The sequence below is a fragment of the Cyanistes caeruleus genome, chromosome 19 (genome assembly GCF_971803275.1).
Source record: "Cyanistes caeruleus chromosome 19, bCyaCae1.hap1.1, whole genome shotgun sequence".
Taxonomy (NCBI): Eukaryota; Metazoa; Chordata; class Aves; order Passeriformes; family Paridae; genus Cyanistes; species Cyanistes caeruleus.
Window position 1 is genome coordinate 2,503,310 of NC_141719.1, and position 22,732 is coordinate 2,526,041.

Genomic DNA, 22,732 nt, shown 5'->3' on the forward strand with positions numbered 1-22,732 from the left:
GGACATACTCTGAGGCCACACAAAGGTTTATTTGGGGGGGATACTTGTACCACACCACCACTGTCACCCCCTGAGGACACAGGGAGAGGATGTGTGTCCCTGGAGGGGGTCACATGCGGGTGTTCAGGCTGTCCATGTACTCCTGCAGAGCCTGCAGCCGGGCGTCAATCTCAGCCAGTTCAGCTGAGGGCTCCTTGGAGCGGTTCTCTGGGGAGGCCAGTGAAGGAAAAAAGGATTAACAAAGGTCTGGACTGGGGTATCCCTTGAAGATGTAGGGGCTCAGATGGGGCCTCACCTTTACCAAGGCGCTTGCCACCAGTCCTGCATGCTGGCAGCTTGTGGCTGGCAGCTGTGTGAGGCACCTGGGTGGGAGGTTGAGGTCATCAGTGACCTCCTGGTCACCCTGCCTTGGGGTGAAGAGGGGTGGGGAAACCCCAAAGGGGCAGCCACTCACCATACAGGGGCCATTGCAGGACGAGGTGCTCAGGGGTCTCCGTTTACGCGTCACTCTCCTGTCCCTGCCCAAGGTGGGGGGGTTAAAGGCTGCTAAGAAGGGATGCCCAAGCATCCTGCCCAACCCCAGCGTTACCTGCAGGGCACAGGCTCGAGGCTCTCACTGGCTTTGCTGCCAGAGCTCCCTCCCAGGCGCCAGCTCCGGGAGCTTTCAGCTGCAGGGAGAAATGGAGATGGGGGGAATTAAGGAAGGAGCCCCACACAATGGGTGCATCCCCAGCCCTCTTCATGCTCCCCACTCACCAGACGAGCTGCGCCTGTGGCTCCTTGCTGGGCTGGCACTGCCAGAAGCCACTCCATGCCGCTGGCTGCACCCCAGGGAGATGGTGGTAAGGGGGAACATGGGGCTGAAGGGCAGAGGAGACCCCCCAAGTACCAGGGAGGGACGGTAACAAGCTCAGTCACCATCACTTACCTTCTGAGCTCAGCTTCCTTCTGCTGGCGCTGACGGCTCCTGACAAAGGCAGTGGGGTCGAAGCGTGGTCGGTGGGAGCCTGGCAGGGGGAGGCAGAGGAGGGGTCAGGGTGAGGAGTGCCTTGTCACCTCTTCTGGCTGTGTGTCCCCAAGTGTCCCACACCTGCAGGTGACAGGGACTGTGGCGAGGGGCGGCCCCGGCTGCTCCTGTGGCTTTCCAGGGATGCTGAGCGTTGCTCCTTGGGGCGTGGGGCCGGGCTTGCAGATTTCTGGCGGCTGCCAAGAGCACCAGTACCATCAGAGGGGCACAGGGGAACACCCCATGGTCATGAGGATCCTCCTGCAGGGTTCACCCCAGCCTCACCCCCTCCTGCAGGAGGCCAGTTCAGCTGTCAGGTTCTTCACCCGCAGCTGCAGCCTCTGCTCCGATGCTTTTGCCTGGGTCAGCTGCAAGGGGAGAGAAAGGTTCACTGTGCATCTGGCAGCCCCTGTCCCTACCAAGAGCAGCTTCTAACCCCTCCCAGCCCACCTCTGCAGCCAGCTGCCGGTACTCGCGCTGGTGCCGGGCCTCTGCTGCCCGCTTCTCCTCCAGCGCCTGCCACAGCCTGGGGGGATGGCAGGGGGTGGTCTGGGGGTTCCAGTCTCACAGAGTAAGGAAGGAACCCCCAAACCCTTCCGGGTGTCACCAGCCCCACTCACGCGTCCCGCAGGTGCTGGGTCTCCTCCAGGCGCCGGGCCCGGAGCTGCGCCAGCTGCTCCTGCAGCTCCCGCACCAGTGCCGCAAGGTCCGGCCGCCCCACGTAGGGCAGGGGCAGTGGGTAATGGATCCTGGAGGAGAGCACGTGGAGGAGGTGAGGCTGGAGTCACGCCCCTGTGACCCCTGCCTGCTGTCCCCTGTCACCTATCGAACTCCACAGAGTAGATGAGGATGAGGTAGCGCTTGGTGTTGAGGGAGGAAGAGCTGGAAGGGAGAGGCCGGGTGACCGCTCCCACTTTCCGGCTATGCAGGGTCTCCAAGTCGGTGTAGGTGAGGAGCTCCAGGCTGACGGAGTCGCTACTCTGCAGAAAGTTTGAAAAGCAGGAGGGCTCGGTGGGACACACACCCCACCCCAGGTACCCCCAAAGGGCCGTGTGTGGGGGAGCAGCACGGCCACACCTGTGTGAGTGCCGACTCCAGCATACTGCAGAAAATGCCAAACTGCTTGAAATTCCCCGTTTTGCGGGTCAGGTCCTCGATGACTGCAAGGAAAAGGGGGTATTTCGGTCAGTGGCAGCCGTGGGAGACCCCCTCATCCCCCCTGGCTCCCTCCGGCACTCACAGGCGGCATCGAACTCGCCCCTCCACAGGTCGGCGGTGCCGTGAGCCTCCACCTCCACCCGCAGCGTGGAGCGGGTCAGGGTCACCCGCACCGTGTGTGCCCCGGGCCGGAAAGCGCACTCGGCCTGCAGGTACCGCGGCTCCCCCATGGCTCCAGGGGTCTGTGGGCAGAGGGCACCCTTGGCACACAGGGAAACCCCAGGAGTACCGAGGGCACCCCCAAAAACGGAGAGGGTACCCTCGGGAAAGGGGATCCCAGCTGGAGGGCTCGGGACAGCTGAGCTGGGGTGGATTCTGGGCTGGTGAGTCCACTGCGAGAGCAGAACTGATGGGGCAAGAAGAGGAGCCCAGACCACCACAAAGGACCTGAGAGCTTTTGTTGACTCGGGCTCTGCTGGGGGCGGGCGCAGTTTGAGGGGGTGGAGAGAATACAGAGGAACAAGGGGAGAGCCATGGCCTCGGGCCTGCTGCCTGGGGAACAGCGGGGATGGCAGGGCTTCGGGCCTGTTCTGGGAGTACCGAGGGAAGGGAACTGGGGGTGGCCCGGGCCCGCGGGTGTGCTAAGGCGACAGGTACCGGGAGTACCCCGGCCGCACCGGGGAAGGCTCACCGCCCGCCGCGATCCTCCGCGCCACAGCCCGCCCCGCCACAGCCCGCCCCGCCCCGCCACAGCCCGCCCCGCCCCGCCACAGCCCGCCCCGCCCCGCCACAGCCCGCCCCGCCTCATTGGCTGGCCGCGCCCCGCCCCGCCGCAACCGGCCCCTCTCATTGGCTGGCCGCGCCCCGCCCCGCCGTGCCCCGCCCCCTCATTGGCTGGCCGCGCCCCGCCCCGCCGCAGCCCGCCCCCCTCATTGGCTGGCCGCACCGCCCTACGCTGCTCATTGGCTGTAGGCGCCGCCCGTCATCGCAATGCCGTTAGCAGCTCGACGCTGCCCGCCAGCCTCCAGCTGCCATTGGTTATAAATAGAAGCTCCGCCTCCCGCCCCACTACGCTATTGGTTGCTGCAGCTGTCACTCATTTTGCTGGGGAAAAGGTGGAGCCAGGCCCGCCTGTGGAGGCCCCGCCCCTTCCCTTGCTCCCTGAGGGATTCCGGCCGCCTTTCATCATGGCCGCGTCCTGCTCCCATGGGAGATACGGAACGGAGCGGGTTACCGGGCCCGGAGCAGGTCTGGGCTGGACATGGGGGGCGTACAGAACCGGAGGCAGTGGAGGAGGGTGCCGATAAATTGCGGGGCCTCGAATCCGTTTTTATTAAACAGAGACTGGGGCAGTCTGGGGGACGCCGCTAGAGGCCTCAGGACTCCACCAGAGGGCCCCAGTGTTGGGGAGGATCTCCCCAAAATTACAAAGTTTCCTCATGAAATGGTTGGAAGGGGCAGCCCCAAGGCTCCAGATCCCCAGGACGTTGGTCCCCACAAAATAAGGGGGAGGAGAGCAAATACAGCACTCGTCAGCACACCCCCAACCTGCCCCGGGGACTTCCAGCAGCCTTTCTGAGACAGGACTGCATCCGTGGGTCTGTCTGCAGTGGGTGACAATGATGGCATTGTGAGTACCCCAGATCAAACTTGGGGCCTTCGAAACCACACTCTGGGCCCTCTAAATGAGTCTTTGAACTTTAAAAACATAAACCTCTGAATGTATAAATGTAGCATGAAGATGTCGGTTTGGTTTAAATGGACTATTTGGTCTTCCAAGTGTAGGCTTTGTTGATTTAAAAGTGGTGCTGTTTTCCATACTTTTGAGGATTGTGTTATAAAAATAAAGGTTTGCACTTGGAGAAGCTTGGGGCTGAATGTGAAGAGTAATGCTTTGGAGCTTAAGTGGTGGCAGAGGCAGGACCAGAGGCGCAGGGGCACAAATCCAGACCCAGAGTGACTCGGGAGGAGATGTTTTTTTACTGAGGCTCCTTGGGCGGCTTCTGGGCTCTGCCTGGGGAGGACTCCGATGGACACAGCTGTGGTGCTCTCCCTGGGGCTCGCCTTGCACCCCAGCACACCCTGAAGGGCCCTGCTTCACCCAAGGGTCTGGCAACTCCTCTGTGACCCCGTGCTGGTCTCTGCTGTGGCAACCCCCGGGAGCTTTCCGTGTTGAGGGACAGCAGGTGCGGGCAGGGACGCTCACGGTGCTCCCCAGGCCAGCTCGTGGAGCCGGTGGGCAGCATCGCGCAGCCGGCCGCGGTACTCCAGGCGGCAGTGCAGCCCCGGGGGGACGGACAGCAGCCCTCCCCGCAGCCCCCAGCAGCCAGCAGCAATGGTCCCCGTGGAATCGCTGTCCCCGCCGTGCAGCACCGCCCTGGCACACAACTCTTCCCAGCTCCCGCCGGCCGCCAGCAGCGCCTCCAAGGCCACCATGGGTGCGTCGTGGCCGCTGCGCCCTGGCCACCCCTCCAGTGCCCAGCCCAGGTACTCCGTGTCCCGCTCAGCTGGGGATGGGAGGGATGGCACCCGCGGTGGGCCACGGCCTTCCAGGAGCCCACGGGAGTCCAGGTACCTGCAGAGGCATGAGGATGCTGAGGTCACTGGGGACACTGGTGTCACCAGACAATGGGGTAACCAGTGACACTGGGGGTCACTGGGCTGTGGCTCTCCAGCAGCCCCTGTGACCCCAGATAGCTGTGGGGACACTGGGACAACCAGGAAACCTGGGGGGGTAGCAAGGCACTGGATGCAGTGGGGACACCAATAACACCAAGAAAACCCAGTGCCCCAGGAACCCTAGGGACACAGAGGTCACTGTCCCCAAGGATGGCAGCTCTGGCAGGGACACGAGGGACACTGGGTGCAGCAGGGACAGGACGGGCACTGCCAGCTCCATGGAGAGACTGGGCATCAGGGTCAGCAGTGGCACCAGTGACACCGCTGGGATGCACTGCCAGGACTGGCAGAGAGCCTGGCTGGCACCAATGACATTAATGGACCCCTGAGCCCTTCTCAGTATCCTTCCCAGCCCCTCTCTGTGCTCCCAGTGTCCCCTCAGGGCCCTCACAGTGCCCGCTCACCTGTGCCACGCCTCCCCAAAGAATGGCCAGGCAGCAGCATTTTCCTCCACAGCCACTCCAGTGCCCTCCACGTAGTCCCATGCCAGGGGCAGCACTCGCAGCAGCTCAGCCCCCCAGCGCTCTGGGGGCTCACCCCGAGCCCCCAGTGCCCCAAAGAGGGCCACTGCCAGTGCTCCAAGGTACCCTGTGAGGACAGGGGCTTTAGAGGGGTTCTGGTATCCCCTCCTGGCCACCCCTGCCAGTCTGGCACTCACCAGTGGGGTGGTGGTGCGTCATGCGCCCGCTCTCGATGCTCACCCGGATCAGAGTTGGCAGCTCCGAGGCATGCGGGTACCTGCGCTGGCATCAGAGCAGTCCCCACTCCCCTGCTCCTGTATTTCCAGCCTCATCCCCATTCCCATACCACCACCCTTGTCCCTGCTGTGCTCATTTTCCTAGCCCCATCACTTCCACATCCCACTCTCAACTGCTCTGTGACCTGTGTCCCTCTGCCCTGTTGCTGTCTCCATGTTCTCTGTCCCCAATCTCCCAGCTCCAGCACCACATGTCCTCAAGCTCTGGACCTTGTCCTCTCCAGCTCCACCAACCCCATGTCCCCACCACACTGTGTCCCCTGTTCCTGTCCCTCTGACATCCTCATGTCCCTCTTACCCTACTCCCATCCCTTCATGTCCCCTTCCCACCCCATTTTCCCAGCCCAAACATGCTCATGTCCCCATTCCCCCAGCTCTGACACCCCCTTTTCCCCGTCCTGTGTCCCCGTGTGGCATCCCCGTGTCCCCCCTTCCACTCATTCTGACACCCCACATCCCTGTCCCCACCCCCCCACCTCTGATACCTACATCCCTGTCCCCAGGTGTCCCCAGGTGTCCCTCAGCGTGCCCACCTGAGGCCGATGGCCAGGCTGCGCATGGCGGCCCCGCAGCCGGTGCCGCGGGGGTTGAAGGGGATGCGATAGCCCTCGGGCTCCCCTGGCCGCAGCTGGGAGGTGCCTGGGAGGACACGGGGGCGTGAGGCTCCCTGAGCCCCCCTGCCTCTCCCCGGATCCTGGGGCTCTGCTCACCTAGGATGCTGCTGGGTCCCGGCTTGCGTCCCTCCATGTCCCCCATGGCGGCCACGTAGCGGCGAGCCAGCTCCTGCAGGAGGGGTTCCCCCTCCAGGCCTGTGCAGGGGTGTGAACACCCACCCAGGTTACCCAGGCTGGCAGGGAGAGCCCCATGCACCCCCAAAAGTGAAAGGGGATAAGAAGATCCCCATTGCACCACCCCCAAAAATGGGGGGAAAGGGGACACTGCCCCACAGATCTCCCAAAACTGGAGGGGAAGCAGCACTAGTTTTGTGGAGAAATGGGGAATCCTCCTGAACATTCCAAGCTGAGTGAGAGAGGGGTACCCTTCCAGGTTCCCAAAGTGGGAGGGGGAAATGTCCCCTTCTCCAGCACCCAGTAGAGGAGGAAAGGGCACATAAATGAGGGAAGACACACAGACACAGACTCACACTCCCCATGCCACCCCACCCAGAGGAAATGAGGATACACATCCCCCCAGAGCCTCCCTGGAAACCCCTAAAAGGTGGGGGGAAGTGGAATGAAGATGCCCCCAAAGCTGGGCAAGACCTTCCCAGAGCTCCTCCCAGAAATCCTCCAGTTTGAGTCAGGATGTAATGGGGACATCCCTGACACATCCAGGGCTGTAAGGGGGTACCCAGCCGCACCCCCAGACACCAGCCACGCAGCCCAAGGAACAGAGCAGGGACACTCCATCCTCTAGGGGACATACTGAGGACGCTCCCTCCACAACAATGGGGACCCCAAGCCCAGGGACCCCTCCCTTGTGTCAGTGGGGTGTCACGGAGCCCCCGCACCTGTGGCCAGCCCCTCGGCGGTGGCAAGGTGCAGGACGGTGTCATCGCTGACGGGCCACTCGGGGGGCTCCAGGTTGATGGCTGCCAGCCCACCCAGCTGGGCCAGCTCGGCGTGGATCTGGGGGCCCGAGGTGCAGTACTCCCAGCGGGCCCCCCGGTACCCCAGCGCGTCCCCCACCCCGCTCAGCACCATGGCCGCCTCGTAGCTCTCCACCGAGGGCACCCTGCGGGAACAGAGGGTTCAGGGGGTGCCCACGGCGGGGGAACCCCGGGGATCCTGGTGCACTCACGTCTCCTCCATGGTGGAGCAGCTGGGAATGCCTGTCAGGCTCAGGGCATGGGGCCAGTGCTGGCCACGGGCCCTTAAGGGGACCAGAACTCCCCGGGGATGGGGGGTACAGAGCTGCTGCCCCCACGGCGAGGGGGAGAACGCAGGGAGGGACTCCAGGGACATCCTGGGTGGGGGAGGCAGAGGGAAGGAGAGGCTCCAGGGGCCCCAAAAGACATCTCTTTTTAGGGGCAAAGCTTTAAATTGCGGCAACAAAGAATCCTTTGAGGGCGCAAAGCCTAATTTCAGGGTTCAAACTCTGTTTTCAAAGATCAATTTTTGGGGCCACAAAGGACATCTCTTTTTAGGGGCAAAAATCCCTTAACTTCTATTTTAGGCTTTTTTTTTAGCTTTAACATCTTTTTTTAGGGGCAAAGCTTTAAACTGTGTCAGCAAAGCATCCTTTGAGGGCACAAAACCTAACTTCAGGGTTCAAACTCTCTGTTTTCAAAGCTCAATTTTTAGGGCCCCAAGCCCCCTTTTTAAGACCCAACCCTTCTTTTGGGTGGTCCAAATCCCTTTTTTACCACTCAAAGTTTCCACTGGAGTGCCTGAAGCCCTCTGTTCAGCACCAAAGCTTCTCTTGTTGGGGCCAGAGAGGTTCACCTCCATTGCAGGATTTGCAAGGCAATTTGTAGCCTCTTACCTATTAATTTTTTCCATGCCTACAGCCACCATTTTGGGGCCAAAATCCTAAGTTTTGGGCTCCCAACCTCTTTTATATTAGCTGTTGCCTTTTTTAGGGCACAGGGTTTCATTGTTTGGGTCCAAACCCTCATTTATTGGGCAGAAGTTCTGCCTGTGCTACAAATCTACATTGGGATGATCCTAAACTTCATGTTTCCTTCCCAAGGTCTTAGTTCTGGCTTCCTAATCAGCTCCTTTTAGTCTACAAAGTCTCATTTTTAGTGTCCAAAAATGTTTCAGTTCACAACTTCTCTTTTTGTGAATTCCAAGCAGGGATTTTCCTCTCCAAAGCCTTCTTTTCAGGCAATTTGGCTCTTTTCCCAGTTAAAAAAAAACAAAACAAACAAAAAACCAACCAAAGCCCTGTTCTACAGAGATTAAAGTGCCACCTCACACAGGGTTTGGTTCTGAAGGCAAGTTTGTTGTTTGAATAATAATAAGCTCCAGGTTGATGATCATGAAATAACAGGATTCTCAATAATTTGTGAAACCAGGAGGGGCACTAGCAAAATTTCCACACTGGGTTTCTGGAGGGCAGGTTTTGGCCTTTTCAAGAAGCTGGTTTGGAATGTTCCTTGGGAAACAGCCCTTAAAAACAAAGGGGTCCAGGAAGGATGGATGTACTTCAAGAAAGTAATCTTGAAGGCACAGCAGCAGGCTGTCCCTGTGTGCTGAAAGACGAGCTGTCAGGGATCACAGCCCGCCTGGATGAGCAGGGAACTTCTGAAGGGACTCCTGTTCTTCGTGTCCAAGCCTCTTTGTGGATGAGGGACCAGCTGGCAGAGCTGGGCAAGTTTCTGCAATGTCTCCCTGAGTGCTTCCTTATTAGAGGCAGCACTGAGAGGAGATCAGGGTGGGCTGCTGGTGCTCTTTGTGCAAGCTGCTCCCTACTAGGGATGCTTCTGGTACTTTCTGCACTCCTCTGCTTCCTCTCTGGCATTGCAGAAGTCAGATCATCTGCTCCTTCCTCATCCAGGCTGACAATCTGCCCGTGCCACCGCTGTAGTGGGGCGAGTCCCCTGACCCAAGCACCATTCCTCCTGGCGTCCTGTGCCAGCTTGCTGAGTTCTCTCTGCCTCAGCATCCAGGTAAGAAAGACATTTAACAGGATCAGCTCCTGAGCCTTGGGAGATGCTGCTTGTTCCTGGCTCCATACTTGTCGTGGTGCTGCTGAGCAGCACCCTCAGGGCCTGGCCCTCCAAGCCCTTTTCAGTCACTATTGGCACATCCAGCCCATGTCACTTGGAGTGACTTGAGCTCTGTGTTTAAGAACACCAGATTGCTAGATGGGCACATGCAAGCACACAGCTTTCAAAATCTCATCACACAAACATCTCATGGTGGGTATTTCCACCACTGCCTCAAAGCCTACGAAAAAAGAAACACCCTGTAAATGACTCTTACATGACCATGTCACAACTCACCAGTCAGAGGCATGATGTTCATTGTGAATTGTCATCAGCCTCAACAAAGACACTGGATGATGTGTCAGAGAATTCTTTATGTTTTATTGTTGCCATAACTCTGGCAACCAGCCCAATATTTAGGCTTAAAAGATGTTGGCTAACAAACCCTTAAATCCTACATTAGGCTTCCTTGAGTGGTGGCTGACAAGCCCTTAATTTCATAAAGTACACTTCAATAATTTCTCAACTCCCACCACAAGCTCCTCAAAGGTGCTGGATAACAAGCCACAACACACTTCCACAAGCTTCCCACTCAGCAAACTTCAGTATGAAGCACAGGGTAGAATGTCATAGCCATGCTTTGTCCAGACAAACCAAGGGAGGAGAGTAATAAAGACAGAAAGGGAGAGAGAACAAAGCTTGTCATCAGTCGATAGATCCCATGCTGGTTCTAGTGTGGATGATCTGGAGCTGGGATTGCAAGACAAAAAAAGCCAGAGAAGAAAAGGAAAAAGAGCCAGGGAGGCAATTGGCTTCCTTTTGTAGTTAATTTGGTGGCTACCAAACTACAACACAGACTCAATTTTTTGAGCTGTTTTCTTCATGCATGCACAGCCAGCTCTTTTGGCCCTCTTCTGGGAAGTGAGCATGAGTGTCAAAGCAGAGCAGGAATTTGGCTCAGCACACTGCTGCCCCACCTCTGCAGGACTCTCCTCCAATGTCCTATTGTAATAATCAGAATGTTTGACACAAAACATACTTAGGTCTGGTCCTCCACAAGCCAACAAGGAGTTTTAATTCTGGCTATGGCTTTTCTGCTGGTTGATTCCAAACAGGTGGGGTTTTGTTTCAGATGCTGCGCTGCTGCATCATCCAGGCTGTGCTTGTCTGACATGCATCTCTGGGACGCTCAGACCTCCTCACTGACTGGTAAGAGTTTGTGATCTCCACAAGCTGCCTCCAGAGAGTATAGTCCTGCCATGAGGATCTGCACAGCTCTCTCTGTGCTGGCAATGTTTGCACCCAAGCAAGGCTTGGTTCAGGCACCTGCTGGCAGATCCTGCTGGAGGGCCCCGGAGCTGTGGCATTCCTGGGAGCACAGTCAAGGCATAAAGGATTGGTTCTCTTCCTCCTCCTTCCTGTTAAGTTGCCAGAGTTGGTGCTGTTGATGATCCACCTGCAGAGATCATTGTCCCACTGTGGGGATCTGCTCCGGGCCCTCTCCCTGGCGTGGTACCTCTGGCTGTACATCCCCTTGATCCTGCCAGGCAGACCCTGTGCTGCTGAGGAACCTGCCTGCTGCTGGCTGGCCCCTCCCTGGCTGAGGATGGAATGGGAATATGGTGCTGCTGCTGAGGAAGCCATCATTTCTCTCATTTTCAAATCCGAGCACCTGGAGGAAAAAAGAGTTATCTCTGCTTCAGGCATTCTTTGTAGACTCCTCTGGGATTCAGTCACTTCCTTGGAGCAACAGAGAGAAGACTTCACCAAGGTCACCACTAGGAAGTTTAATCAGGGTCTTCCCACCAGGTCTGCCACTGTCAAAGTGAGTCCTTGTCTTTTTTACCCCTGTGGCCTCCACAGAATCCTAGAATCTGGATGAAATAAATCTCATTCCAATCCCCATGCCATGGCAGGAACACCTTCCACTATCCCAGGTTGTGTCAAGCCTTGTCCAACCTGGCCTTGGACACTTCCAGGGATCCAGGGGCAGCCACAGCTCCTCTGGACATTCTGTGCCTCACCAGCCTCACAGGGAAGAATTTCTGCCTAATATCTAATCTAAATCTTCCCTCTTTCACTTTAAAATCATTTCCCCTTACCCCATCACTACACTCCCTGACAAGGAGTCCCTCCCCATCTTTCCTAGGGGCTCCCTTTAAGTCCTCTTCTCCACACGAGCCAGCTTCAGAGAGCAGACAGGGGGCAGTTTACACAGGGCAGCACCCTAAAGCCCAGCAGGGAAAGGGGAGGACTGGAGAGGGGTAGTTCAGAAGTGACAGCACTGAAGGATGCAGGAAGGAATTGTCTCCTATGGCAGAATCAGGAGGAGGAGAAAACAAATGGCTAAGACAGGATAAGGAAATGTTTTCTGACCACATGATCCTGGTTATTACCTGGCATAGAACAGCAAGTAGGCTTGCTGCCCTAGAACTGTGTGGATGTCACAATTATCCACAGACTCATCGTCCATCTTGTACCACAGCCCATTGCTGGCCTGCAAAGAAAGGTGTCCAGTTCTGGAGAGGAGCTGCAGGGTTTCTCCACAACACCTAAGGCAGAAACCTGCCAAACCAGGAGTGCTCAAAAGCATATCCAGTTGATCCCCAAAGGAGACCTTCTCCCCCAAAACCTTGGCTGCCAGTAGCACTGCTGGGAAAGTTTGTCTTTCCCAACACACATTTCTCCCTGTCAGGAGGGAAGTTGCTCCTTACCTTTGTGTAGCACAAAAAGTGCCCCTCAAGACAGGTGTCCCCACTGTGAACCACGATGGCATATAAGGAGCAGAGGAGGGGTTCTCCAGCTGTGTCAGACATGTATGGCCGAAGATCCAAGTACTCAGGATACTCCACAAACTACAGAGAGACCAAGAGGGCTCAGAAATGGTCCCCAGCTGCCACATTCAATAGTCTTCAACATGTAATGGCTGGGGTGGCAGGAAACTGTTCTCAGCCAAAGCAGCTCTGTCAGAGCAGAGTCCAGGCTCATCTTTTCATGGGAATTCTCCTCTCCACAGAAGGGAACACAATAATCCCAATGTGAGCATCTTGTGACACCTTGTGTGTCACCCTGAAACTAAAGCCTTCTGATTGTCTAGAAGATTATTTTCTTTGCTATTTTCCTTTTTGATTGTTTAAAATATTGTTCATTTTCTCTGTTCATTTTTTCTTTTTCTTTTTTTTTCTTTTTTTAAAGAAGAAAGCATGAGATGTTGGCCTGAAAATTAAGCCTTCTGATCTTGTTTTTCATAGTTGTAGTTACTTTCCCAGGAAAGTAACTGTAAACATAGATGTTTATGCATTCCTTCTAAGAAACATCTTTTGATGGATGTTTTGCATGACCAGTGTGATTAGGAAAGTGATAACTTAATTATCATCCCTGGTCATTGTCAAGAATCTAGAAATACTGGAGTCAGAAAAATAAAGTGTTTTTTTCCTTTCCTATCATACCATCGACACGTGTCTGTGTGAATCATTCTGTGTCTTTTAGTGACACTTGTGCCATGAACATCTTTGGGGAATCTGCTTTAGCAAGTTGCCCTCCAGTGCATACACACCTTGCTGATCTTTGTGCCAGTCCATTGGTCAGCCCTTTCCAGACACAGCGTGAGGACTCGGGGTGCGCGATGGACCGTAACCACCTTGGAGGCAGCAGCTTTCCTCCTACACCTTGAAACCAAGCACACAGCCAAGTGCTGAAATGCACCTGATCTTCCCCCAAGAAGGCCAGGCAGCCTCTCCCCCGTCTCACACATCTTTACACTATTTTAAGGTTATTCAGAGGCAAATTAAAAAGTTGTGTCATGTTACTGAGCATTAAAGCTCCTTGAGAAGATGATTTCTGTTTGGGGCCGTGCAGCCCCTCACACAGGATCTGGTGTTATGATGTCGTGTGGAATCATCTTACTTGCCACATCTGAAGCACTCTTTCTGATCCAGCTGCTTGGGTGTCACACAGTCCTCCAGAACTGTGGTGAGGGATGAGGCTGCCTGGAGGAGTGGGAAAGGAGCTGCAGGAGATGCTCTCACCAAACACTTCCCAGGAGCTGACAAGAGCCAGGCAGCTGATGCTGAGGAGACCTGGCATTACCCCAGAAGGAGGCAGGAGGGTGTGATGCTGAACATTTCCCTCATGTCCCAGGGGCTCCCAGAGTCATCAAGTGCTCCCTCTGTGTTGCCACCGATCAGTTCAGCTGCCAATGGCATGCAGGGGCATCAGCAGTGAAAACTGATCCTACCTGTGAGCCTGGGAGCCAGATGGATATTGAGGGAAGGCAAAGGGAAGGAATAGGAGAGTATGTCAGGGGTGTAATGATGCTGGCCCAAAGCCTGGGAAAGACCAGGGCCATGGCCTCTGCAGGAGGACACTGAGGACACTGTGCTTTCCCCTTCCCACTCACCACCAAGCTCCCTTGTGCTCGCAGTATAGGTTTTTAAGACAAGTGCTTTGGTTCTGGAAAGCTACAGGGGCCTTGGGATGTCTTGAAGCTCAGTTGCAAACTTCTTACTCTGATATCCAAAGAGACATCCAGGAAGGCCTTGTAGGAATCAACAACTGCTTGGCAGCTCAAGCACGTGACTGGAAGGAAAATCAAAATGCCGAGTGAAGTTAGCTGACTGTGCTGGTTTATGCTCATGGGTTGTCCCATGCCAGTCATCACAGGACCAGCTGCTTGTCCCAGGCAGACAGAAGGGCACAGACAAGCTAAGGAAAGCAGCAGTTGTTGAAACGTACCTCTAGATTTCATGAAGCCCCCAAATATTTGATGGATGATGGTAGTTTCTTGCAAAGAGACATCCAAGCTGGAAATAAATGGCAAGGCAGAGAGTTACCTCCTCCAAGGGTTTAACACTGAAAGGTCTGATGTCAGTTTTCCTTGATGGGAGCCCATCAAGGAGTCCAGTGGGTTTGGGAAGACTGGAACTTGCAATTTGCTGGTGCTTACTCGCGGCGTGCGCTCAGACAAGCTCTGTGCATGGCACTGAGAGTACAGCGTAAGAACTCGTAGGCGTTTTCCTGCCTGCCGTATTCAAACTCTTCTCCTATGACTAAGAAAGAATTTAGTAGCTCTCCCCTAGAAGAAGGGAAGACCAAGAAGAAAACCTGTTGGAGCACCTGGAACAACTTACATTTGAGGTCCTTGAGGACAGCTGCAGGCAGGATGGTGCTGGCTGAGGAACACAGGACCTTCCTGACGTGTGCTTCCATGGTGCACATCATGCAAAAGCCTTGCTGCTGACCTGAAGAGGGAGGGAGCAAGGAAGGGAGGGACAGAAGCTTCTCAGGGTAACAAAACATCTCATTTTCTTGGAAAACTTACTGGAGATCTTGAAGTTCTAAGAACAGTCTCCACTTTACTCCCAAACTGCCAATGTCCCAACAAGCCCAGGACATTTGAGTGCACACATACTTCAGAGGGAGGCTAAACTGGCAGAAGTGCTCTATGCAATAAGTCAAGAGAGTTCAGCTTGCAGAGGTAGAAGCTTGGGGCTAGAAAGAGGTGTTCTGCTGAAGGTGAGTGCACCCTGATAGGACAAGCATCTTTTAGCTGATGCTCAAAGATCATGAGCTCATGGGGCCGACAAAGAAGGACTGCTGTTCTTCTAAACCTGATTCCAGGTTTTGGGAATCCTTGAGATGCACCCAGGAGATTTACAAGATATTCCTAAAAGTACTCACATGACTGGCTGTGCTCATAAGAGAGCAGGTAGTTGGCCAGAGGGGGTGTGTACGTCAGGCACTGCAGGATCACATTGATGTAGCAAGTATTGCCCAGGTTGAAAAGTCCTGCTCCAGGTCTCTGTCTTTGCTGCCAGTCCATGCAAATCTTCTCTCGGGGAAAAATCATTTGAGCCATTCCCTCAGCAGTGTCTGCAGGGAAATGACGTTTGAAAAGAGATGAGACAATGTTGTTAGTTTAAACCATATTCACATGTTGAGTTGTCTACAGGAGCACCAAGGACAACAGCTCAAGTCACCAACTCAGAAACATCGGGGACAGCCCAGCACCCTGCTGACATCTGCTGGTAGGGAAGCAGTTTTGGAAAACTCTTTTCCCCTGTGTACTCTGCCAAAAGTCCAACAAAACCACTCTGATTTCTGGGCCTCAGGCCACCTTCCTTTCCCTCCAGAGTCTTGTATTCCCAGAACTCCCAGGAGCTGTTCCACCCTGCAGCCATCGCTCCTCTGGGGAACAGAGGGGAAATCTTTGGATGACAAAGCTCCAGAAAGATCTCCTCCAAGTATCAGGTCAGCACCAATCCCATCACTTGAAGGGAAAGGAAATGATTGTACAAAATTCTTTTGAAACCCCAAACATGACTCACAAAGTACCTTCAGCTATCAAAAAAGTTTTGGTGGTGCTTGTAGCTGTGGTCAAGGATGAAGAACTCTTGGAAAAAGGCCAGGCCACAATGGAAGGAGCCTAGATATCCTGAAGGCCAGCTCAGCCCAGCTAGCTTTCAGTGGGCATTCTCAGGATGCCAAGCATTGGTCAGGTGAGATCACAATTGCTGGGCCACTGCCATATCTCTGCCCCTTTGTGACATGAGGCCACATGGGGTCATGTCCCTTTGAGGCCACAGAACCCCAGGGCTGTCACAGCCCAGGAACCTCCCACAGCTGAAAGTCACTGGACCAGGTGCTGTGGGTAAAGGGTTGTTTGTCTGTCAGCAGAGCTCCAGCAGCTGGAGGAGCCAGAGGCTGCTGAGGGCTGTAAATGGACCTGGTCACAGTTCAGGGTGGCACATTTGGAGTGCTGGAGGTTTCTGTTCCACTGTTCCCAGCTTCTTTCAGTCTTTGAGCCCCTAAAGATTCCTTTTTAGGAGGAAAAGCCTTCGGTTGTGGCTGTGAAGAATCCTTTGAGGGCACAAACCTAACTTTAAGGCCCTCATTTTCATTTCCAAAGGCCCATTTTTAGCTCTGACAGACCCACTTTGAAGACCCAAAGTCCCTTTTAGAGGGTCCAAGGCCCTCTTTTACAGCTCTAAGCTTCTACTAGAGTGCCTAAAGCCCTGTAGTCATCATCAGAGTGTTGTTTCTTGAGTCCAGAGAGGAACCAGGATCTTCACCTCAAGTTTGTAAATGGTTCTTCAAGAGTGAAAAAGTTAATTCAAAATTAACAAATTAATTCCTGTTGCCCTTTGGGTGTGGTGCAAGTAAGAGTTTGTACTTAGAAGGGGAAGGTGATTTGAGAAGAGGGATGTTTGCAACTCGGCTCTGAATTTGGGGCAAGTTTGAGCTGGGCTTGGAGCGTTTCCTTATTTCACGAGTCGGCAGCGCTATCGTGTGGCTGTTTTGATGAGCTCTGATGGAGCCCAGGAAAAAGCCAAATGCTTCTCTGCCCCAGCCCCATCTGTGTGAGGGCTCTGCTGTGGATCCTGGCTCTTGGAGGCTGAAGAACATGGTCCCTCATAGGGCTGGGAAGATGAATTGTCTCTTTGTTGGTTCTACAGTTTATTGCCTGCCAAAGAAAAGTGAATTCCAGCACTGCCTCTTTCTTCTAGAACACTTCGTGTGGGACCAGCTGTTGAACGTTTTAATTTTGTAACTGGGCTCTGTGAGACTGAAAATGCATGAAGGTGCATCCAGCTGTGCTGGGACAGAAAAGCGCTTGGCTTTTTCACTGATGGAAACAGCCACACGATAGCGCTGCCGGCTCGCAGGAGCAGGAATCGCAGCCAGCCCAAACCATCCCAAGCGCAGAGCCAAAGTTGGAAAGAGCCAAACTGGGAGCTTCCCTGCTCTCAAATAACCTTTGTCAGGACAGAAAGTTTTCGCTGGCTTTCCCCTTCTAAGTACAAACTCTTGTTTGCAACACACCCAGAGGGTGTGACACAGCGTGAATTCCTCTGCTCTAAGCAGGCTTTTCACAGTCCAAAAGCCTGAAAACATCCGGCAGAAACAGAACTCACAAAAGTGCCAGCTGAGAAAGCTCTTGCTGCCTACAACTTAACTGCACCCATCAAACTACCCCAGTGCCTTGGCTTTCCTTCTCAGCACTGTGTCCTGTCATAATCCTTCAGTCCCACCGAGTCAGATCCACACAGAACAGCGCCCGTGCTGCTCACACACCAAACACACTTTACTACTTCAGTACCAGGACTAAAAGCTCAACAGCCTGGAGTTTGCATTCCCCCTGGAACTACTTCAACAGGTCCAGCCCATGGAGCTGCCTGCTGGGAGAAGTGATTAAATTCACCAAGGACCACCCAATGTCTGGAATCAAAATTGGTTTATTTGCCAAAGAGAGGAACTCTAAGCCCGTCTCAAAAGAAATGGGATTCCTTCCTCCAGAATAGAAAAGATGTGGGTGTTGATGCCATAGAAAGGTGCCAGGACACTGTTACAGGGCATTACCTGCCCTGGCAGGCCAGGCAGGGACAGGAAGGGACAGGCAAGGAAAGGGGAGGCAGGGAAGGGGTGCACAAGGCAAGGGACAGGCACTCAAGGCAAGGCAGGAACACAGGGGGTCAGAAAGGCGAGGCAGAGGAGAGGAAGGCATTGAAAGGCAAGGGAGGACAGGAGCAAGCAGGTGAAGGCAGGGGATTGAAAGGCAGCACAAAGGAAGGGAATGGATGGGCAGGGCTGGGAATTCAAGGGGTGGCTGTGCAAGGCAAGGCAAGCGAGAGGTGGGCAGGGCTCAGGGGGAGCAGGCAGGGCAAGGCAAGGTGAGGGAGGAAAGAAGCAGGCAGGTAAAGGTGAGGGATAGGTGTAAAAAGCAATGCAAAGCCAGAGGTGTAGGCAAGGCAAAACAAAGTAGGGGATGGAAAAGAATGGAAAGGAAAAGCAAGGTTTGGTAGGAATGGCAAGGCAAGGCAATAGACTGACAGGCAAGGGAAAACCTGGGGGGTTTAGGAAAAGCAGGGCAGAGGAAGGGAAGCCCAGTGATGGGTAGGCAAGGCAAATCAGTGGCAGGGTAGTAAAAACAAGGCAAGGACAGGGAAGAAAGAGGAAAAAGTCATGCTGGGTCATGGTCTCTGAAAAATGAAAATGATATTTCTATTACACAAGAAAGAAGTCCTGTAACCCCAGTGACCCAGGTGCAGATGAGAGGTGGCCCAGAGAGGTCAAGGCCAGCCAGGCCTGTCTCTGCTTGCTGCTTTTGTCTGGGACAAATCCTTGAATGTGTTGAGATTTGGAGGTGCAAGGCAAATTTCAGCCATGGGCTTCTGGATGAGAAGGGCAGTTCTTTGCAAAGGAAGAAAATCATGAAGCCCCAGTGTTCAAGGTGCAGATGAGAGGAGGCCCAGAAGAGGACAAGGCCAGCCAGACTCGTCTGTCCTGGCAGCTTTCATCTGTGAGCAGTCCTTGCAGTACTGAATTTTGGAGGTGGAATCCCAGTTTCAGCCAAGAGCTTCTGGATGAGAATGGCAGCTCTTTTCCATAGCAAAGAAATCACATGGCCCTGGTGTTCCAGATAAAAGACATCTCAGGGGAGGTCAAGGCCAGCTAAAGCCACCTGTCCTGTCTGATTTTGTCTGGGAGCAATCCTTGGAGCTATTGAATTTTGGAGGTGCAATAAAACTTTTGGCCATGGGCTCCTGGATGAGAAGGAGAACTCCTCTCCATAGGAAAGAAAGAACACAGCCCCAGGGTTTCATGTGCAGAGGAGAGCCAACCCATGGGAGGTTAGGGTTAGGGGGTTAGGGTTACATTTATGCAAGGATTAGGGTTATGGTTAGGGTTAAATGAGGGTTAAGGTTAGGTTTATCTAAGGGGTGGTGTTGTGTTTAGGGATAGGGTTCAGTTTAGGGTTAGGATTTGGGTTATGTAAGGCTTAAGGTTAGGGCTAGGTTTATCAAGGGTTAGGGCTAGGGTTGGTTTTGGGGTTCAGCTTATATAGTGATTAGTTTTATGTATAATTAATGGTTAATTTTTGTGTTATGTACAGCTTGGTGTTACAGATAGTGTTGGGATTAATGGTTTTTTACATTCCAAGTTAGGGTCAGAGTTAGTTTTAGGATTTGGGATGGTTTGTGTCTGAGTTTAGGGTTAGGCTTTTGTGATGAATCAGGATAGGTTTAATTTTAGTGTTAGGTTTAGGGTGATTTTTGGGTTAGGGTTCATTTTGGGATTATGGAAGGTTTTGCCTAGGGTTATGTGAGGTTTACCCTTGTGGTTAGTTTTAGGGTAAGTTTAGGCTTAGGCTTTGGGTTAGTATGAGTGCTATGTTATGGTTAGAGTTAGATTAATGTTTAGGGTAAAGTGTTATGTCCTGTGTTAGGGTTAGTTTTATGCTCTCAGTTCGGGGGAGTTATTATGGCGGGAAAACAAAAACTCAAAATTGTAAAAATCACCTTGGATAGGAAGAATAGAAAGAGCTGGGTCGGTGAGCCAGCTTATTAATTAACTAGTTCCCTCATTATCTTCAGCGGAGTGTGGGGCTGCTATTTGCAATGTGCAGACAGGAATAAAGGGCACTTGGAAGAGGTGGCAGGAGCTGGCAGGAGCTGTGGCAGCAGAGGGGTGTCAGCTGAAACCCGGGCAGGGCACAACCTCTGCGGGGTGATGTCCCACACAGGACCTGTCCATGGCTTCCAACAGCCTCCTCCAGCCTTGGGGACAGCACTTGAGTCAGTGCTCCCAAACTGGGCTGAAAACATGGGGTGGACACGCACCCACTCTGGCCAGGGCTTCTCCCTCATTGCAGGACTGCTTTTCAAGCTGCCCCTGCAGCTCTTTTGGGTTTTGTCACATGGCTTAAGCATTTCTGGCTAAGGTGGGGCTGATGGAGCTCGGCAGCTCATCAGCAAGGGCTAAATGGCAGCAGAAGTTCTGGGGCAGGGGCTGAGGAGGGCTCAGGCTGCAGCATGAGGAGCAGGAGCTGTGCCTTCCCCTCAGCAAATATTTATGCTTTAAGCTTTCTCGCTTAAAGCCCTAATTGGAGTCTAGGTGAGCTGGCACACTAGAAGAGAGCCTAATAGAGACATTGCAGTGCTATTAGCACAGATGGTTGTCATATGTATGCAAATGAGGAGCAAATTGAATTTGGTGTCCCCTCTCACCAGCTGTCCTATCAGCACTGGCTCCTGCAGCAGCAAAAGGCACTGCCACTGCTCTGCTAATCTGTCATCGCAGATTAATTACAACTAACACATTAATCTTCATTTGTTTCCCCATACAAAGGAAGTATCCTGTTCTTTCAAGTACACTCTGATGGGATGGGGTGCACCAACCTGGGAAAAGGAGAAAGAAAGGGAAGGAGGGCCAGGCAGCTTCATTAGTGCAGCCCCGGGGGCTGGGGCTGCTGCAGCCCTGGCGGGGCTGTCGTGCTCCTTCTGGCAAAGCAGAGCCCACTGGGGGCACTGGGAGCCTCAGCCACCTGCCTGCAGCTCCTGGGACCTCCACTTTGCTCCGGGAGCCTTCCTGGGACACGTTTCTCTGCTTGGCTTTGTCCTCCAGTGACAGTGTCACTCCTTTCCCAAGCTGGCAGTTTCCAGGGGGTGCTGGCCTTGGCACAGGAGTTTGCTGTGCTGGGCCAAGGAGGCCCTTCAGGCACTTTTACTGCTGCCTTGGGTGGCAAGAGAGCGACTTGCTTCAGTCCCACCACTAATTTTGACATTTTGATGGAAAGCAAAATAATTATTTCCTTTTTTTGTTTTGTTTTGTTTTGTTTTGGTTGTTTTTATTTTGCTTTTTTTTTTTCCCCAAGTGAAAATATTGCAACTGAAACATTTTACAGGCCTCTGGAGCTAGCACCCACTATGTTTTTGGGTAGAAGTCTAATTAGTCTCTAATGGTTTCCACCCCCAATTTTCTGCTGTTTATTGGAGTAACCCATCGTTCTCCTCAGCTCTGTTAGTTTAATGTTTGGGCTGCTGTCTGCTCCATATCTGCTCTCTAATGCTGTGATCTGAACTGTCCTGATGACAAATATTAATGATGTCTATTTAATCAGCCTGTAGAAGCTCAAATCCCATCTATCCCATGGGCTGGAGAGATGCTGAAGGAGCCAAGGTGAGCAACTTCCATCCAGCTTGAGACAGCAGGAGCTCTCTTGCAGGCAGCAGCACCAAACAGGCACTTTCAGCCACCCTGGAGCTGTTTTCACATGTCCTTTTGATCCTAAAACCTTCTTGCCTTGCTGGGCTGCTCTACCCCACCACTGCCCAGGATTCACCATTCCCTTTGAGTGCAATCTGCCAATGACCCACACTGGCTGGATTACTGAAACAAAATGAAATTAAATTAAATGGAAGCCTTGTGATGGCATCACCTCATTTCTCCTGCACTAGCAGAGCCACCTGGCTGTGACTCTGCCCCAGCTCTGCGAGTGCTCTGCTCTGAGAGCCACCCCAGAGTCCCCATTCCCTTCTTGCAGGGCCATGGAGCTGCTGCTGTGTGGGAAGGAGGAAAGACGTGGCACCACAGTGACACTCATCTGTTCTCTGCCCTCCTGATGGCACATTGTGAAGTTTGCTAGAAGTGACACCACCACCAGGGTGGTTCTGCTGCAGAGATTTCCTGTCAGGGGGTTAAACCCAACTGCAGAGCGATTCCCAGATGAGAAAACCCGGGAAGGTGGGGTTGCATTTGTGGGAGCAGGTCAGGAGCTCGTGAGGGATTACCAGGACTGAAGTGTGATCACTGCTAACCTGGCATAACCAACAGCAGGGATTCAGCCACAGCCACCCTTTCCATGGAACCTCCAGAAGGAAGCAAACCCACTCCTGTGAGAAGGGTTTGCAAGGACACAAACAGCTGCAGAGTCTGGCGACAACATCAAACATTTTGCGGAAATAAATGGAATGTACACTTGTGTTGTTCCAAAATTTAATGTTTTGTACTGTTCCAGTGATTTTTAAATCATGGGAAACTGCATTGCCTACTGTTCTGATTGTCATGCCTTGTTCCCAGAGAGCTGGAGCTGGCCTAGATGGCAGTGGAAGGGAGCAGGGCTGTGTGGGGTATGCTGCTGGTAGCTGGAGACAGCAAACCCAGTCACTTGGTGCTTTAATAACTCCCCACAGGAAAGTTGAAGAAAAATGTTGATTAACAAGAAATGGTAATTCTAATATCTAAATGTCTTTTTGCTGGAAATTTTCTGTAATACCTAAAAGACAGAGTTTGTTCTGAGCACAGAAAGTGCATTTATTTTGGCCAAAGCACAGCCATGTCTCATGCCAGCCTGGTTTCCTCCCACGTGCTCCCTGGGATGAGCAGTGACCTGAGGCCACAGCTGGTCCTGTCCTGGTGGTGAACCCCAGGAGCCTGTGCCACACTGCTGGGCTGGGCAGAACAAGGAGCCCCATGGCATGTCTGGCCAGCTGGGGGGTTTGGGGACAGGGACATTTCCAGTCCTTATCAAGCAGTGCAGATGAATGCATTTCTGAATGCTTCTAGAGTAGGTTAATGATGTGTTCAGTGTAGAACTGGGCAGGAATGCTGGATTTGGGGCTCATTTCTGGTCAGGGTACAGAAGATTTTCTATTTTAACCTTGTATGAAGTGCTTGTATCAATTCCATCATGAGCAGGGCA

General features: G+C 53.5%; 3 protein-coding genes across 6 annotated transcripts; all 3 read right to left on the reverse strand.

Moving 5' to 3' along the window:
- Positions 1 to 10: 10 nt before the first annotated feature.
- CCDC61 (coiled-coil domain containing 61) lies at positions 11 to 2,930 on the reverse strand. Of its 4 annotated transcripts, none has more exons than XM_023938479.2 (14): positions 2,822 to 2,930; positions 2,247 to 2,406; positions 2,084 to 2,166; positions 1,829 to 1,986; positions 1,627 to 1,755; positions 1,457 to 1,532; positions 1,292 to 1,374; positions 1,091 to 1,203; positions 929 to 1,007; positions 757 to 821; positions 590 to 668; positions 455 to 518; positions 296 to 362; positions 11 to 207 (listed from the first exon to the last, which is right to left on the reverse strand). In XM_023938479.2, the coding sequence occupies exons 2-14, from the start codon at positions 2,392 to 2,394 to the stop codon at positions 110 to 112; spliced, it is 1,242 nt and encodes a 413-aa protein (XP_023794247.2). In that variant the 5' UTR covers positions 2,395 to 2,406; positions 2,822 to 2,930; the 3' UTR covers positions 11 to 109. The 4 variants fall into 4 exon arrangements, with proteins under 4 accessions (XP_023794247.2, XP_086713133.1, XP_086713132.1 ...); XM_086857007.1 differs by having other exon boundaries at positions 455 to 512; positions 2,822 to 2,909; XM_086857006.1 differs by having other exon boundaries at positions 455 to 512; positions 2,856 to 2,907.
- A 1,195-nt stretch (positions 2,931 to 4,125) lies between these two features.
- LOC111937223 (ADP-ribosylhydrolase ARH1-like) lies at positions 4,126 to 7,427 on the reverse strand. The gene is made up of 7 exons (XM_023938482.2): positions 7,401 to 7,427; positions 7,111 to 7,334; positions 6,311 to 6,409; positions 6,134 to 6,239; positions 5,502 to 5,581; positions 5,248 to 5,431; positions 4,126 to 4,739 (listed from the first exon to the last, which is right to left on the reverse strand). Exons 1-7 carry the CDS (start codon positions 7,409 to 7,411, stop codon positions 4,367 to 4,369), a joined length of 1,077 nt encoding a protein of 358 aa, XP_023794250.2. The 5' UTR covers positions 7,412 to 7,427; the 3' UTR covers positions 4,126 to 4,366.
- Positions 7,428 to 10,291: 2,864 nt separating this feature from the next.
- Positions 10,292 to 15,751, reverse strand: LOC111937224 (ubiquitin carboxyl-terminal hydrolase 17-like protein 6). The gene is made up of 11 exons (XM_023938484.2): positions 15,586 to 15,751; positions 14,932 to 15,123; positions 14,382 to 14,492; positions 14,198 to 14,300; positions 13,987 to 14,054; positions 13,760 to 13,830; positions 13,159 to 13,241; positions 12,809 to 12,920; positions 11,967 to 12,107; positions 11,649 to 11,749; positions 10,292 to 10,924 (listed from the first exon to the last, which is right to left on the reverse strand). Exons 2-11 carry the CDS (start codon positions 15,107 to 15,109, stop codon positions 10,381 to 10,383), a joined length of 1,512 nt encoding a protein of 503 aa, XP_023794252.2. The 5' UTR covers positions 15,110 to 15,123; positions 15,586 to 15,751; the 3' UTR covers positions 10,292 to 10,380.
- Between the last annotated feature and the right edge of the window lie 6,981 nt (positions 15,752 to 22,732).